Here is an 18,951-nt window from a genome sequence, read left to right on the forward strand (position 1 = left end):
TCCAAAGCCTCTCCTATTTTCATGATATTTTGTGTTGGCATAAAAAGAAGTACCTATACAAGGGTATGCAGATTTAATAAGGCAGGTCCTGATCCAATGATCGCATCTATACAGAGATTGCATGACACTGAAACTGCTAAAAATACTAAAGATATGCCCATAGTTATTCAAGGAGTGCGATACCATGACTATAAAATGTGAGGGGAAGAAAAGTCTGTTGTAGGGTAATTTCCAGTATAAGAGCTGTCTAAATTCTTAACTTAAATTTCCTTAATGATCACTTGATATTTAACATCTCATTTTTATTTAACAGAGAAGTTGTCACATAGGGATCCCTACCCTGCAAGGCATTTTATTTTATCCCTATCTTTATCCCTTACGTCACCATACAACTTGCTTGAGAAGCTAGTCTCTGGCTGTGGACTGCTGAAAAAATGTAACACACTAAAATAACTTCAGCTTGGACACAAGCTTCCACAGAATACTAATTTATTTGTTTCAGTCCACTTATTGGCATTTGGAGATATATCTATGCCCAGTGTAAAGAGTGTGACATAGACATGGATTGATTGATATTTAAATAGTACAAATGTGTATCTGCTAAATAATATCTTTAAGTCAATAGAGTGAACAGAATGAAATTGAATCTTTACGATGTCTTAATAATTGGTATTGATAAAATGATGGCTATGCCAAAACATTAGAAGAGTGGTTAATGAGGAATGTGTTGGAGGACTCTGTTTATTAATGACATTTCGAGAACAAATCCCAGGAAGCATCCTAGAGACAGGCATGTGTGATATTGGGTATACCTCAATAGCCTATTTGGAAAACTGTTACTAGCATCACTCAGCTCTCCATTTCTTCTCCCCTATCTCCAAAATGTTCTCATGCCACTGTGATTTTTCAGACATGGCACTTCAAGCTCCACGTTGGCACAGAAAAATGCCATGTGTGGTATAAGGTGCACTATACAACTGGGGAGTAGTTAAGAAGGTTGTTTGATTTAGCAGCATCTTGCGTCTGTCTGAAATGTCGCCATTCCCATTGATTTTGTTGCTAGAAGAGTCGTCTAAAAAGTAAACTCCAGGAATGATTGGATTCTGGGTTAATGTGGCAAAACTGGACCAAGTAGGATGTGGTAATGTAATGAACCTCACTAAACATGGAATTTTCACTGGTTCAAGTTTCCAGCTAATAGAAACAAACAAAAAGAATCTCTCTCCTACTGATGCACAATTAGATGAGACTGATCAAGCCTGTATACCTTTATTTAGACTTAAAAGCCAACGTGTGAATAAATAAATCATAACTTTTAGGAGCTGCATACCAACATGCTTAGAAGTGCACAGTGGTCTTTTAAAATACCAGATCATGTATGTTATTGTATCAAAATAGGAAGCTGAATCTCAAAGATAAAAAAAGATAAAAGCCATAAAAAAGATGGCTTCTGGGCATCACACTAAAACCAAGACCAATTTCACAGCTGTAGCTCTCCACTAGCTGTAGCTCTCGTCACTAGGCAGCAGATCCCAGCCAGCTGGGTTTGGGTAGAGCCCCAAAATGATCCTGAGGTGTCTGAGACTCTGGGATCCACTCCTCATAGCCTAGAAGCATCTTCAGCTCATGGCCAGTACTGAAACTTAGGCACCAGAGAAGGTGAGACAGGTTCCCCCTGCAAGTTATTTAATGAGAGCTTAAATTAGTATGTTATTTACTTGTAGGAGTGCAAGGAAAGTTATGGAGATATATACAACAGCAGACACTGAAAAACCACTACTTTCCTGGGAGTGTTTGAGATTTGCTTGTAAAGCTGATCAAAGCGTTAACAACAGAAACTTGTAAAAATTAAAAATGCAGTGCTGATGCTTTTCACAAATTCATAGAATTTCACTGTGTCATAAAATATGCTATTGCAAAAAAGTTTATAATAATTCGTTTCCTCATTTTTAAATGCAGTTGCAAATAACTTGAAGATGTCCCTGCCCACGGCAGGGGGGTTGGACTAGATGACCTTTAAAGGTCCCTTCCAACACAAACTATTCTATGATTCTATGATTCTATTTGAAATCCTTCAAGATACTTGAATTTACTGAAATTCAAAACTAAATCTGTATAGCATTTTGTTGACATGAAATACATATTTCAACTTCAAATCTTGCTTCTTGTTTTGTGTGGTGATTGAAACAAAGTGTTTTCTTCAAGAAATTGCTTCCAGCTTTTGAAAATTAAACTACCCAAACAGTCGTTATTTGCTTAGTCTTAATAGTTAATTGCTCTAAGAAAATAGTAAATTTCCCAGTCTGTATTCCTTCACATGCAAGCTTGTTGCATTTTTCCCCTCTAGAGATTTTACATGCTCCAAAAACTAGTTCACATCAAGCAGAGATCACCTCGTCTTCCAGCAGTTACTCCATGGTGCTACCAAACTTTGATTCAACTTTTATACAAGTATGTATAAATTGATGTCTTCCTTAAGCTGCACACCCCTATGAAAATGCTTCAATGTGAGAAGAAGGAAAAGGCAGATAACAACAGAATTTATTTCCTCAGTGCAGTTTTAGTACCTGCATAGTCAAGTTGCTCTTATTGGAGTAAAAATTAAATCACATACGTTGTACCCACTCACTGAAGTTAGTACTCAACAACTACCTCCTGTTGCCTTTTTTTGGCCATAATCTTGCTGAGATTTCATTGACTGAAAATGTCCTACATTACTGAAATGAGCTGTTTTCACCTCCTTCCTGCCTCACATATGTTTAATGTTTTCACTATGAGTGCAGCTCTTCAAGAGCAAGGACAGCCTTTTAGCTGTGTGTTGATGAATCTTCTAATTCAGAAACAGCAAATGGCTTCTAGATGCTACCATGATACCACAAAAAAGTATCAATTCACAGTAAATAATTTCACCTAAGAATGTTAAATTAATAACCTGCCATATATTAAAGAAGATATATTTCAGGCCTTAAGGTTTGTTGTTCATTTTATTAAAATTCTTGGTATAGCTTCAAAGCACAGTTCAAGTAGCAAGGGTGTCCACCATCTGTCTCTCCGCTAATATGAAGACTATCTTCCACAAAAGCTGCGTCAGGTTACCCATCTAAGATGGCTGCTGTAAGATATATACTGTCCTTTACATGATTATAGTCATGATTATATATGATTATATATATGATTAATAGATATGATTAATATGATTATTTTATATATGATTATACATGATTAATAGATAGCTCGTGTCACAGTATTTTTGGTCCTGCCTCTCTTTCTCCCCCCTTCCCCAGCTAATATCCTGCTCTATGCATTGCCTTTACAGTATCACTGCTGTTAATGATAGGTAACTGACCCACACGTCGCTGAAACATTCAGCTGACGTTTCAGTGATAGTATCACTCTGAATGCATAAAGCACACAGGTTACAACTAGAAGAAAATGAAGGAGTTTATTTCTGATAAAGCTTGTAAATGAATCTATACATACCCCAGAGTAAAGTGAGCATGTGATGCATATACAATAAACACGTTAAGCAAAACCATTTCAGTGTAACTTGGAAAAGATGGGAAAGTTGAAAATAAAGATCCCAATTTATGTAAATATCCCCAGAAGTGAAAGAGTGGGAACTGTATCGGTAATATTCAGAAAAAGAATCCATAAAAAAATTTATGGAGAATCAGTGAAATTTAGTGTTCCAATATATTTAGGAAAATTGGAACATTTCAATAATCTAGGTGCCTCTATCTATCGAGCCATGCATTTTTTTAAGTCCCAAGATTTCAGAAACGATACCTGAACGTTCGTGCGCAGTACCAACAAGCAAGAAATACAGCAGTACGGATAACCTAGCAGAGTTTATATCTGGGTGATCTGCTTTTATTTTGTCTGTAGCAGTCTGCAGCGGCAACTGCTCTTGTTACGGCGGGGGGGGGGGGGTGCGCTGCAAGCATGGTGTTACGCTAACCAGCTTGCCCGCACAGCGTTTGTCAGCCCTCACCAGCACCGAGTGGGGCTGCCCACACAGAGACCGACTGCTACTCCTCTCTACCACCACCTACACAGACAAGCAGCTAGATTGCTCTGTAGGCAGCATATGTTTATTTTTACCTTTCAGCTACCGGTATAGAATGAGAGCTAATGTATAGCAAGCGGGGAAGACTTCAGAAGCAATACCCCTGTGCCACATCTTTCCTATCTTCTTCCTGAAGATCCGGTAGCTCTGATTTATATATGCAATTTTCATAGTTACCACGAAGTATAGCATGAGTGGACCTTAATATGCCTGTTTTTACACTATCTCTAAAAGTACTCTTATGGCACATAGGCATATAGTTCGCTTCTTTCCCTAAAGGATCTATCTTACTGCTACAAGTGACATTCCTATGACACTCCTCCCAGAAAAAGAGCCATTTCCATATTTTTCTGGTAAACCACAGAGCAGAAGTAAAAAGAAAAAAGGAAACTTTAATTTAAAATAAACTCCAAAAAGTCTTTTAGATAAGCAGAGATACAGGGACAGAGATTCACTAAATCATTTTTCAAATATTCCAGGATCCTTTTCATGACATACTATTTTAAGTTTGCTTTTAATTTTCCAGTTGTTTGGACACACAGGCAAAAGAATTAAGAAGGGCAGCAAAAAGACAACAATGCCTGTGTATTACAGTCAAGAGATTAATCTAAAAAATAGTATTTCTGCATTTAATGAGGGTTGAGGACAACAAATGAGAAATGATAAGGCTACAGTTCCTATTATCCAGGGTGCTGACACTATATACAAATACCCTTGTTTTGTAGCTTGGTTTTTATATACAGTCCCTATTTTTGATTCTTACAGCATGGTTGTGTCCTTGCTGTGTGTCAGGTGAGCACCTACCATCAGAGTAAGAACCAGGTATGGGTACAGAGCCTCTGATGGCTGATTGTCAGGAGACTGACGTCCTTCATCAGTCTTACGGACTTGAGGCTGAGTCCTTTATTAATCCTATTCTTGTCCATAGGCATATGAAGCATCTTTAATCACAGGATTTTTCGTACTTGCAAATCAGTAATTTTACTTACGGTTTAGTATTTTTCAGGCTTGGACACTAAGTTCAGAAAACAATTTCCACCATAAAATATTAAAAACATACACTATTCAGAGCTTCAGCGAAGATTAAATGTCATTTGAATTCAACAGGACAGCGTTTTTTTCAACCAGCATAAGATAATAACTGATGGCCATAGTGCTTACTTGCCTCAATATTTTTAATGTCTTTTTCCCCACAAAATATACAGAAAAAAACAGAGGATGACTTTTGTAAAAGAGGCAAATAAAGCACAAAGAGAGCCTCAAAAGTGTTTTAGATGTTTCACTCCTTTATGCTGTTCCTTGGGGTGGAATTTATCTGCACAAATGTGTAAGTAAGTCCACAGTACAGGCATCTATGTCTGAACTAAATGCCCTCTCTAATCAATATAGAGAAATAAGCACTTCAGGGAGAGATTTTTCCTGACTTTAGACCAGCATGACTTGCACCTATCATTCCCTATCGACTACCGAGGGCACCTACAGGAGTACCCTACACTGCGGACATCTAATATTCAGCAAGGCAAATTCTGCTTTCTGTTTAACAGGAAAAGCACTGGATCCCTGCCCTCTCAAAGCCTGTTTCAATTTGGCTATACCTGGACAACATGCTTTCTAACGAGATTCATTTGAGAGTGGGTCATGTCCACCTGTTCCAGCACAGGGTAGCAGCTTGTCCTTTGCTTTGCAGCTTCATAAACCTGATGCAGCTGGTTAGAAGATTACATGCTCCACTGACCAGCTGCACTTAGCAAATGAAGCTGCGGAAGAGCAGAGAGAACAAGCCATCCAAATGCACGAAGCGCATTTCCAGCTGCAGGGAGCGTGCAGAAGACACCGGTTCCCACAGCGCTGACTTTCAGTACGGGACTTGACCACGTTACAGGAATTTGCACCCCTGGCTGGAAACCGTTCTTACTACTGGGCCAATACTTCCTTTCCAAGTTTTGTAGGCTTGCCACCTCTCCTCTTTTGGTTAATTTTTAAAAAATAATTTATTTTGATCTAATTCACAAATTTTGACATAATATGTGAAACTGATAAACAGTCATCTCAGCACAAATCTTACAGGATTAGACCCTAAAATCATTTGTAGGCAATAGAAATTCTTCTTAGGCTATTATCAACTCTGATAGGATTTGGATCAGGTGTAGAATATTTTATTTTCAAATTAGAGTTTCCTGTCAAATATAAGCGAAGGGATCTTTTATCAAGAACTCTGTAAAGTTTAGAAACTTGCGCCAGATGTCTGACGAAGGCTTGCAAACAGTTACATATTACAAGCCAGCAGATGTTACCTTTTTTTAAGGTTCTAACTGCTCTAAGGCCTGTATTTTGGCAAGTGCCCAAGTTAGGTAGTGTGTTAAAACAGTAGATGAATTATGCGGAAACTGTGGCCCTGCTAGCACTGTTACAGTCGAATAGTTGTAGGGTTTTAAAAATCCACCTGTCCTGCAATGGATTTTGCACTTGATGGGAAACACATTGCAAAGTGACACTGAAATCTTACAACACAAACGAAGAAAACAAAACAAAACACCACCACCTTGCCCAGAACTAAAACCCAAAGTATCTGGTATCCCAGCTTTCGTATGGTGGAGCCTATGTTCTGTCGCAGACATGGCAGCACTAGAATAATATGAGTAGTTGCATGAAGTACACAGATTATGCTGTATCTATTTGACTTTCCCACACTCCTTGGAAGCCTCCTGCCTCCTAAACAGGTCTGTGGAAAAGGCAGACCTTTCCGATTCCCCGCTTCCAAAAAACAAAGAAACAAAGCAAAAATCTTCCTGTGAAAACCACGCCCTTTCACATTCAAAGTAAGCAAAGCACGAAAAAAATATCCTGCTGAAAGTCCATCCTTCACCCGCTGACCACGACAGCACGAGTGTGCAAGCGGGCTCCTGTGCTGTCGCACTCCCCCTCCTCTGCAGAAGTCCACGGAGCTCAGTGCGGCTCCAGGCACGAGCTGGGGCTCAAGCTGGGCTGGCAGGCTGGGCAGCAAGGGTGGGAGGAAGGAGGAGCAGAGGGCAGAAGACTTGCATTGGCCACACAACTGAACCTCCGTGTATTCTGACTTCCAGCATCTCCCTTATTTTACTTTCCAAGCTTTTTTTGCCAAGTTTAATGAGATAGTTATACCTGGCTACAAAACTTCATCTCATTGAAGAGTTCTTACTTTGTTGGAAAGCAGCTTCGCAAAACACGTTTTTGTCAGCTCTAATATCAAGGAAAGATTCATAAACACTATTTTTCCCCAAGTTCTTTCATAAATTGTGCAAGAAAAGAAAAGGGAATACAGGGTTTCTGGGATGCTAGCTATTCTTGCAGGTATTGTTTTGGAGGATTATCTTTGAAACTTTCTTTCCTGCCCTGTAATTTACACGGCTACTGCTGATAATGACTGTAAGAAATATAAGCAGCACTAATGGGTATATATCACTGTTCTCCTAGATTGTAAAAAAAAAAGGAGCATGAGGAATGATGACCCTGTAAGACAGATCAATGCAGCTACAGATTGGTTCTTATGCTATTCAGGTTATTTTCCTTAAATGGCATCATGCTTCACACATTCTGCTGAAGGCTATCCATATCCATTCAAGTTCATGATAGCTATCCTTAGACATTCTTTCATTTTTAACACCGTTACCGAGACTACTACTGTATTTTTTTTAATGAGAATGAGGACACAGTGTCTCTTTTATCAGGTTCAGATCTATTTAGCTTAAATTAAAATATTTGCTATGATTTTCCTATAGTTATTCAAAGGATTAGTGAGAAAGTGTCACTGAACAGCTACTTGTCTCCTCATTAACATTCATGACAAAACCTTCCGGTAGGGCTGGTTTCAGCTGCTGATGGAGCAATACTTAAAAGAAATTGGCTTGTCTGTGAAACAGCTGCTCAGCAATGCCACTATGCAAGGGAATCGGTGATAATAAGATGATACTACTACAGCTACACTGGGAGCATAATATATGTTAAGCTTCTTTGAGGTATGCAGTGGGCGTCTAAGAATTGGAGCACAATTGCTTGTCTATTGCTAGGAACAAGAAATAGCTGATCATTACATGTCTGCTTATTTGGATTAGTCCTACCCAAAGCCTTGAGGAAAAAAAAAACTCCGTATCTGCTGGAACTCTTCACTTCCTGTGTGTTTCCTGTCTGCTGGAAGGGGGTTTTGTTCCTTTTCTTAGTTTTTGGAAGGGTTTGTGAGTCCCATTGCTGAAACAGATATTGCATTCTTTGCTAGGAACATTGAGCACCTACTGTTTCAAAGGAATTTTTCTCATTTCGAGGCTTTCTTTCTTAGGCAAGATTCTCAGGAGAAGATTCCCTGGATACTCGTGCACCCATTAGTGAAACTGCAGATAATGATTTTTTTGAAATGACCATCCAGTATGGCAATGCAAGGGCAAATATACAGATGTGGGCAACACAGACGTAAACATCTGAACATAAGGCTCAGCCAAGAAATAATTGGCAGCTGGTATTACGTTGTGTAGTGACTCATGCTAATTCACACCAATTGTCTACAATATGGAAACCAAATGAAAAATACTATTGTCAGACCTTTGGCTCTGAGACATCTTCAAACCTCACATACTACGAGGAAAAAAACACTTAGGAAAAAATGAATCTAGAAGAATGGAGCAGTTAAAAGTCCCAACACAGTGACAGCCCCTTAGAAATGTGGAGGACAAATGAATAACAAATGAGTAAGATTGTACAGGGCTTTAGGATGCAAGAACTGATGGCCAGTAAAAGAAAGACATAATTTCTTCTGATCATAGCTGGTTCGAAAACACTTAATAGTTTCTAAAGTTCTCTGTTAAGAATTTCATATTTAGCTTCTTCTGCTTACAGTTTTTACAGAAATTAGTTCTTGTAGATTTGGAAAGTACTGCACTTCAGTTAAAATGAAATATAAAACTGACACAGAAATGATGTAGGAACATTGCCAGCAGGTTGAGGAAGGTGAACCTTCCACTCAGCTCAGCACTGTTAAGGCCACATTTGGAGTGCCGGGTCCAGGTCTGGGCTCCCCAGTACAAGAGAGATATGGACATACCGGTGCAAGTCCAGCAAAGGGCAGTAAGATGATGACGGGAGTGGACCATCTCTCATACGAGCAGAGCCTGAGAGAGCTGGGACTGTTCAGCCTGGAGAAGAGAAGGCTCAGGGGGATCTCATCAATGTGTATAAATGTCTGGAGGGGGAACTAAAGAAGACGGAGCCAGGCTCTTCACAACAGAGCCCAGTGACAGGACAAGAAGCAATGGGCACAAATTAAAAAATAGAAAATTCCATCTAAACACAAGAAAACACTTTTTTACTGTGAGGATGGTCGAACACTGGCACAAGTTGCCCAAAGAGGCTGTGGAGTCTCCATCCATGGAGATATTCAAAACCCGGCTGCGCATGGTCTTGGGTGACCTGCGGGAGCTGACCCAGCTTTGAGCATTGGGGGTTAACTAGGCCATCTCCAGAGATGCCTTCACATCTCAGCCATGCTCTGATTCTGTGATTCTGTGTAAGAATGTGTGTCTGACCAGAGGCTAAAGAGACAATGTTTAAGTTACAGCAGATTGAGTTTCCTTGTAGGTTAGATCATGAATAGGAATCTGGGGCAAAATCCTGAAAAGGAAAACAGACCTCAAATTACCTCTCAAAATGGAAATCAGAAAATCATTCCATCTATGCTTAAGTGTATGGATGTGGGACAGAAAGCAAATAAGATAAGAAAGGCAAGGCATATGAAGGTCAGATCATAATTCAACAAAGAGTTCACATACCCTAGAAAGTCTTACGTTGCAAAGATTAGCATTACCCTAAGACATGCCTGGTACAGAAGAAAAAAAAATGCAAAAATCTACAAGACCTTCCATGTCCCTTTTAAGAGTTTGCAAAATGATCTAAACGTCTGCATGAGCAAAGAGGATGGATGGCAGCAACACTAGTTTAAATTAACTCCTCACGGGAGCAATGCTAATATACTATCTCAACATTACTTAAATGTTCATATATTCTGTTATTGCTTAGATATGCCGCTCTTGATAAACCCCAGTCCTGTGCACAACTTCCATAAAATCATCACAACTGGCTGTATTTGTTTTGTTATTTGTGGTGTACTAGCATCAAATGGCAGAATCATTTATCAGAATTCCCTTGTGTGATCAAAGTACCAAATTAAAACAAAAAAAGGATGATTCTTGAAGAGTTAAAACATTGACGTTATCTAACAATCCAATATTTGCTTTGCACTGAAAAGCAACATCCTATTTTAAACTGCAACAACTGCAAGACAGCCTATTAGGTGAATATATTTTTGCCATTAATGTATTTGCCCTTCTAGAAAGACTAAGCAGTTTTTCCATGTAAGTGAACAACTTTTGAATAGTTTTAGAATAGCATTAAAATACAGAATGTTTACACTAAGTTCAATTGCTCTTTGATAAGACTTCACATTGCAAATTCCCTTTAAAACATCAATGATAAACCAGATGAAACCACTTGGTCTTTTAATCCAACTTCCTGTGGAGCAGATCCATAAGAATCCCAGAATGCAGTATTTACAACAGGTCAGTAACCTTCAGCTATATACCTTACCGTCAGTATTAAGATACAGAATTTCAGGTTACTGAAAAAGCCATAATGTGCTTGAGTTCCTTGCAACACAAAAAGGCCTCAAGTTGCCAAAGAATTAGTAAGGTACTGTCTGAGCTCTGTGGTCAACAAGCCCAGCGTTTTCAGTAAACCGCAGTGCTCCCTGAACACCAGCGATCATCTTGGTTTCCTTCTAGAAAAAGAGAAAAGCCCTGTACGTGCCATAGATGGTTTGAAATGTCTGTTCTGCTTGCATACTCATCTTGTAGTACTGCACACATCTTCTGGATTTTTTTTTAGGTCCTTCAAAGCCAAGTAAAATTTTGAAAATCCACTACATAAAGAGTTCCAACTTCACATTAAAAAGGGAAACAATCATAATGCAGAGTGCTGCACAGTCGTCCACACTGCAGTCTTTCCAAGGACTAAGGACACTTTCTAAATTATATTAGCATCTGATCTGCTGCTGGGGACTTGTCTCCAGCTCATCCTCATATTACACATTTCCCATTCCCTCCTTTTATAATTCATCTTCCCTTCTGTGTCATATTGAGAGAATCAATATTAGAAAAAAAAATCTTTAATTGGATAAAGAGAATGATAGAGAATTACGCTAAGGAGTTAGAGACATCTTCACTTTTTTCTGAATGCGACCTCAGATTTTCGGAGTAAATCTTCCAACTTCAGGGATAACCTTTCCACCATTCTCCTACATGTGTGCATATGGCCCGTTACCTGGGGTTAGCCAGCTTTACTGCACCTGTTTGCAGGCTTTCTACCTACGTGCAAAGATGCAGCTCTGCAATCCTCCTTGCAATGCCGATTTACACCTCTTAGTGCCAGACCCTTTCCAACTTACACATATGCAGAAATACTCAGGGGGACACTTTCAACACAAATACTGATTTCATATTTAGATAAAGCCATGACTAAATATTCTGAAGCTCTTTTCCTTTTTGCTAATCTGCAGTTTGTAAGAAAAGCTCAATACAGTGCGACTTGTAAATATGGACACAACCATAAAAACTGCTTAATGTTCATTATGAAAGACAAGCATTAGCAAATTGTGACACTGAACCCTTGATCTTATAAAGATCTTACATAGGCTGAGGACCTGAGATTGGAGTACTGATCAGAAACAAATAAAAACCCCAAACTGTCCTTGTCAATTCTTTCTAGGTATAAAAGATGTGTTCAATACTGCTTAAGTGGTTTGCATGACAATCCCTCTCAAATGCAACTGAGTCCTTAGTGTTTGGAAGCCAGAAGCCCTCTAAGAGACTCTGTACATCACAAGAAAATCACGCAGGAAAAAACTATAGCCTTAAGGCTACAACGAGGCAGACTATAAAAAAGCTGCTTTGCAATAACAAAAATCACGGGAGATCCACAGTTCATCTTGCAACAGTGAACATAATTGCAAACCTAAATTTTGCATTTGAAACTAGGAGACAAAAATTATAAACCTCTGTATGCATATCTAATCTCTTTTTTCAACATTAGCCAAGCCTGCAGGCACTCAACAGTCCGATTCTTGATGTCATTGTAATTAAAGGCAATACTCACAAGGCTGATAAGCATACCAGCTGTAAGTTAACCCCTATCTTAGCCAAACTGACAACTGCAAATGTGATATCTCATTGTAAAGAAAAGAACATTGGAATTTATTATGGATAACTGACTTTTAAATCCCATAACCTTGAAAATAAGTAAATTATATCCAGCCTACCGTCAAACTTCTTGTGCCGGGATACAAAAGTGGTGCGTACAAAGTGACTTGTCTCCTCCACCAAGTTTTCAAACTCCAGTTTGCTCTGTTGGCTTAACTTGTCCTCCATTTCTGAGGTGCAACATGTATATTCCTGAGGGCAGATTCTCAAATGTTCCCCTGGAATCACAAGAAAAAAGGAATTAGAAATATTTGAATACAGATAGAAATGTGTCAGAACCAAATATACATGATGTCTCTTCAGTTAAGGAAGGTGGGCTACCCAAAGAGCTCTTTAAGGCTTGACTACTTGATGGGAACACTTTGAATCTGTGTCAACAACTTTGCCATAGTTGGGCATTCCTCACACAGGAGGGGAGACACACTTTGCAGAGTTGTTTTGATACTTCAAAAGGTAGAATTGTCTCATGCCAAAAGTGATTCCTCATGCTGAAGAAGCCTTCCTCATAAACAGACATATACTTAAAAATGCAAAGACATTTGCTTGCTTTCTGTTTGTATTCAGAATGCCTGGAGAAATACCTAGTGAGATGACCTGTTACAAGCCATCGGAGCTGTCTTGCTGTCAAAACCTGAAAAACAGAAATTATGTATTTCCGTAGCTAGGTCCCACTTGCCCAAATGCACCGAAACATTCTCCCCTTCTACACTTCCTTCCCTTCCGCTTGAGTAACTGTATTTTAATGACTGTATTTGGGTGCCACATGTTTTCTTGGGCAGCATTTCTTGTCAGACCGAGCAAGTGCTCTGCTGAGTAGGAGAAAGCAATGAAGAGTTTAATTAATGCTTATGTTATACGGAAATGCAATGTAAAAGGTAATGAAAGCCTCTTATTTAATTCAATAGATTTATCTCTTGAAGCACTGTGCCAGTTCTTCTGACAATATTGCTTTCTTTGGTACAATTTGCAAGTGGAAACCAATTCTTTAGCTCATGAAATTAAAATGGTCTGTTATTACATGAGATGTGAATTTCCAATTGACACTGTACTATGGGTGTCAGAAACATTTAGCTCAGTTTGCACAAAGGCAGGAAATTCTATCATTCCCTCGAGAAATAAAAAGAATGATCTGCCTCTATGATTAAAGTTACTTGTAAGGCAATGAAAATATTTAGCTTTCTGTACACCGAATCCTGATTAAAAATCCCTCTGCAAATCTCTTAAAGGTGCAAATAAAATGATATAAAAAGCCCAAGGGTTAAATAAATACTGTGGACCTGATTCTCATTTATATTGAGGCTCCTTTCTACCACTGCTGAGCCATAAAGAAGATTTAAATGCAGTTTATACCTACTTTAAGGCTACTTTTCACCATTCTTATTATGTAGTGAGAAGAATCAGGCCCTAAGGTTTATGCTTCCCAGGAGTATAATACATTTAGCTGCTGCATCATTTTGAAAACAGCATCAAAAAGAGGTTTGCACATGCAAAGTGTTGAGTTTGCACATGCAAAGTCTTGAGTTTGCCCTCACCTTATTCCAGTTTTTGTTTCAGTTTTTGAATGAAGACTTTTAATTTGAAATTTAGCCATTCCTCAACCCTGACCCATCACGCCAGTCTTAATTTGTTTTTCCTGCAAGAGTTCATAATATATGAACTATAATGACATGAGATTTCTTTCTGCAGGCTCAAGACTTTTTAAAAGCTCACAGATACACATCTTCAGAAAGGATCATTTCATTATTATCAGTTGCTGTTCGGCAGTACTACTTACAAGTCCCAGTCATGTCCAAAAGCACCATGCTATAAAACATTGTATAAACCTGGAAAAAGAGATATCCCATGACCACCAAAATATTGTAAGGATTATTTTCCATGTCTACTGCACCCAACACAATAAATTAATTCCTCTCCATTCTCAAAATCACGCATCTAAGCCATAAACAACACATAGAGGGACTGGTGAGCCAGCTGCTGTCAAACATAGATGACAGTGGCAAAATAATGGTTGCCTTACCCTCTACATCACTGTCACATTAAACTGAAACTATTCAACAGTAACATGTGACTGCGGAGGTACCATAATCAGACACAGTAAGAATTATTTTAGTAACAGTAATGTTCTGAGTTTTTATTAGATGTCAGGAAAACTGAAATACTGTGTCATTAGAAGCAGTCCCGTGTGCTTAATTAAATAAAAAAATATACCCTATCCATAACGTCTGTAAACCCCCTTCCTTGATAAACCCAGGGTTTTTTGCTCATTGGAAAGCACTGGGTAGACCTACTATCCTAGTGCCAGCCACAGTGGTAGTTTATGCTTTCTGTAATGATAATGTCCTCCAGTGCTGTTGCAGTAAAAAATTTTTATAAAATTCAGTCTTATTTCCTCCGTTCAAGTTTTTTTTCTCTTCTGTCTGGCTCTGTTTGTTTTTCAGAATTGCCAGACTATCAGCTGAACTAATGCTAATCATCAAGGCACTGCGCTTCCTGAGTAACAGCCATGGGTCTAGATTTTTAAGACATTATGTTATGCTGAGTATTATGACAAATTAAAGCATATTGAACTCAGTCTAGCAGTCATTTTTGTAGCAATATTCATTTTTCTCACGCTTACTTATTTACAGTCTTACTTTCTCTTTACTACAAAAATGACTTCCCACCTTGGCTGCTACAAACTCATTCAGATTCCTACTGCACTTATTTCTTAGACATATATTTTCATTAAGTTTCTTCTTTTTAATTTACTATATCTTCATTGATTCATGAGGCTCTTGACTGCTGAAATACGAAACTCACGCTCACAACTTCTAGACCACATCATTGCTTTCCTCTCCTGACGATGTATCTTCCTAAATCACCTATACTAACCACCCGCCTTCATCACAAAAACTTTGCTAAACTATCATCAGCTTTTTTAAAACAACATTTCTAGTTCTTCTCTCCTCCACCGTCATATACTCCCTGCATTTTGGTAGAAAGAAATAATAATGTAAATATTGCGCTACTCTTCATATTCTGGTTCAAGATTTTTTTCCTGCTGCTGTTTCCTGCACTGGAGGCTCAGGTCAGATTATAGATAAAGCAAAAGCATTTTCTATTGCTCTGTGCCAATGGAGTGTTTGTAGGCCTAAGACGTTCAAGTATACTTTGCAAAGATTAAGTCTTTGGAAATTGTAGCTCATGAGCCCTAGCATGTTTGTACCGACCATGACTGGCTGCACCCTCCAAAGGCTCACAACTTGGACAAAAACTTGGACAAAAACTTGGGCCCTTTCCTGGGAATGGCGAATGGAAACTCTCTGACAAGCGGTCACTTCTGTATGCTTAATCTTAATTTCCTTTTTAAAAGCAGCAATTACCATTTTGTGTTTGTTCTTATTAAACCTCCAACTCATGTTAGAATCGCCAGGTCATTAGTTCACTCCTTGGACAAAAAAAGCGGACACTATTTCTTTTTTTAATTAAGGGGTGTGTGCTTTATTTTGGATTTTTTTTTCTTTTCTGTGTGCAAATCTGTGATACAACAGACGGCTTGGACTGGAAATAACTCTGCAGGCTCTATTTGATTGTGCTTCCTCTATTTCCCTGAACAGGATCATGTTCCATTTGCATTTTGTAATATACTGTTCTATTACTCTAAAAGGAGTTTAATCACTGATTTGTGTATTTGCACACCTTAAGTATTTTGCAGGCTGAAAATGTGCTCACAACTAATGTACCAATTCTTGCCCTGGGAAACTCCATGTAGTCTACATTCTTATGCTAATTTTAGCACAGATTTTTATGGCACAAGTGGCATTGGATATAACTGACTAGTTTTTCCTTGTTGCAAATGGTGTCTCCCCAGACAAGTTTGACAGAATGTAGTTACGCTGCACCAGCATTTTGCCAGACTAAACAAGTATTAACTCAGCAGTTCCCAGCGACCTACCACAACTCTTCTAACCACTGCTTCCAGCTGAAGATGCTGACCTACATATCTCTCCTCATGTGGCTTATGTTATATAAATCAAATCAATTGCCTACTACAAATTCAGCTACCAGTATTCAATTTCGGTTTTATTACAGCTGTAATCTCACACCTGCCTTCACATGATCCAAATTGGCAAGTTTTGCAGCTGAATTTGGCAATCCTGCTAGCATGTTGCTTTGAAGTGTGATAAAACAATTTATAAAGCACTTGTTTTATATTCAGATATATTGCAGTTGGGTGTCCCCATAACATACTACAAACCTCACAAGAGTCTTTAGAAAAATTGCAACTTACAACTTTCAAGCTGAATAAGTGCTTCTACTCTGTATCAAAATGCCAGAACTGATTTGAGCGGTAACTACTTGCAGAAGATACAATCTGAAGGAGCTGTAAACCCTATGGAATATAACATTACCCTTAACATTTTCACTGCCAAATTTCCTGAACACCTGATGCAAGCATTGGTTACATTATTAGAACTGGAAGCATGATCACATAAAATATTTTACATCAGCCAGAATTTTTTATGGGTCATGTTGCAAGTTTAACAATTTCAGAAACAATTCTTTCTGAGGCAGTCAGTATTTTATAGTTTCTATCCTAATCATAAATTAAAAAACCTGATATTGTTCTGTTGGCAGAATGGTAGGACTAATTGTATGACTGGTGAGAATAGAAACATATAGTCACCGCGCTGTTTCATAAATCCAGCAATGAATAAATGATAATAAATAAAAGCGGTAAATTCAAGGTGTGCTTTCAAACTTGGTCACCCTGTATGCATCAACAGAGCCTAAAAGAAGAGAAGATAGCTCTGCATCCTTCATCCTGCAGATCAGACTAATGTGATTGGGCTTTGTCATTAACCATGTTCTTTAAAATTAGAAATACCTGCTTCAGGCCTGCTCATACTCAGTCATTTGTGGAGAAGCCAGTGTAATTTATTAACAGTATGAAGTTTAACAAAGACAAGTGCAAAGTCCTGCACCTAGGACGGAATAAGCAAAAAGCCCAGTACAGGCTAGGATCTGCACGGCTGGGGAGCAGCTTTGCTGAAAAGGACCTGGGCTCCTGGTGGACAACAAGCTGAACATGAAGTCAGCAGTGCACCGCGGCAGCAGCAAAGGCAAATCAGATACTGGGCTGCATCCACAGGGGCATTACTAGCAGAGATAGAGACATGATCATGCTACTTTCCTCAGTGCTTGTCAGGCTGCACCTGGAGACCTGTGTCCCATTCTGGCCCCCACAATTCAAGGAAGATGCGGACAGACCAGAGAGGGTCCAAAGGAGGGCCATGAAGATGATCAAAGGATTGGAGAATCTGCCCTGTGAGGAAAGACTGAAGGAGTCAGGTCTTTTCTCCATGGAGAAGAGAAGGCTCGGGGAGACCTCATCACAGTATTCCAGTACTTAAAGGGCAACTACAAAGAGGACAGAGGCTCTCTCTTCACAAGGAGCCACATGGAGAAGACAAGGGGCAACAGGTAGAACTTGCACTGGGAGAGGTTTCATCTTGACATAAGAAAGAAATTTTTTACAGTGAGAACAATCAATCACTGGAACAACCTCCCCAGGGATGTGGTGGAGTCCCCATTGCTGGAGGTTTTCAAGATGTGATTGGACAGGGTGCTAGTTAATCCCACCTAGGCTCCCTTTCCTACAATGCCTTGGACCAGATGATCTGTCAGGGTCCCTTCCAACCTGGGCTGTTCTACGGTTCTGCGATTAGGCACTACAGAGCTTCCTACATCTCAGAATTATAAAGGACTGGAACAGCTGGAGTTTTGTTTCTAAATTAACATTTTCCACCTCATTTTCTGTATTTTTAAGAATTATTTTTAAATATTATTTTAAATTATTTTAAAAATATGATTAATAGACGTAAAACAAAAACCTCATTCATCTTTAACCCTTGCCCACCATTTTGAGATTTGGATTTTTTTCTGCATTGGTGATGATGTTTCTGAACACCTGCTTTTTGATGTTTTCAATTTAAGTGCTCTACTGGTGAAATCAGGAGCATGGAAGAACTCTTCATGATCACATTATTAATTCTGTATTTTAGAAAACTATTCTCCAATACACTTATACCCTTCTGTCACTCATATATGCAAAGAGAAAACAGTGCTGTGGAAGAATTTGAGTCACAATCATTTTTAACTTAAAAAAAAAAAACAAATAAACAGCAGTATCATGTTTTCTGCATTCAACTTATTTAGCAGTTAAAACTAAATTAGAAGCATGAGTTTCATCATTTCAGCCAACATTCAAATAGTGAAAATTAAAATATCATTTTGTTGGACAAAACCTGTTCCCTAACCAAAAAGTCCTAAGGCTCCTTCTGACTTTGTAATTATCTTCTCTGTGGGGTATAACAGCCCTGCAAGCAGCCTCTGTAAAATTGTACCTGACATTCAAGTCGCAGAATTGAACTTTCCTACTCAAACTAAAAGGAAACAGATTATGTTTTAAATTAATTCCACTGTAATATTGGCCTGACAAGTGATGACGGGAGCAATATTTGCACAGAAAATGACAGCTGAAGGAAGGGAGGGAAAGCTGTCTGTAACATACAGGTCATGTCGTCAGACACAACTCTCCTAATTTTAATCAACGGAATATTGAACTTG

At 38.7% G+C, this 18,951-nt stretch overlaps 1 protein-coding gene across 1 annotated transcript in view; it reads right to left on the bottom strand.

Annotated features, from left to right (window-relative positions):
- Window positions 1-13,446, bottom strand: part of GPC6 (glypican 6) — a 574,538-nt gene extending 561,092 nt beyond the window's left edge. The window contains exons 1-2 of the mRNA XM_009278474.1: window positions 13,392-13,446; window positions 12,402-12,560 (exon numbers count right to left, since the gene is read on the bottom strand). Coding sequence (XP_009276749.1) covers window positions 12,402-12,560; window positions 13,392-13,446 — 214 coding nt within the window. The remainder of the gene's footprint in view (window positions 1-12,401; window positions 12,561-13,391) is intronic.
- Window positions 13,447-18,951: the final 5,505 nt, after the last annotated feature.

This window comes from Aptenodytes forsteri, unplaced genomic scaffold (genome assembly GCF_000699145.1).
Source record: "Aptenodytes forsteri isolate BGI_AS27 unplaced genomic scaffold, ASM69914v1 Scaffold32, whole genome shotgun sequence".
Lineage (NCBI taxonomy): Eukaryota > Metazoa > Chordata > Aves > Sphenisciformes > Spheniscidae > Aptenodytes > Aptenodytes forsteri.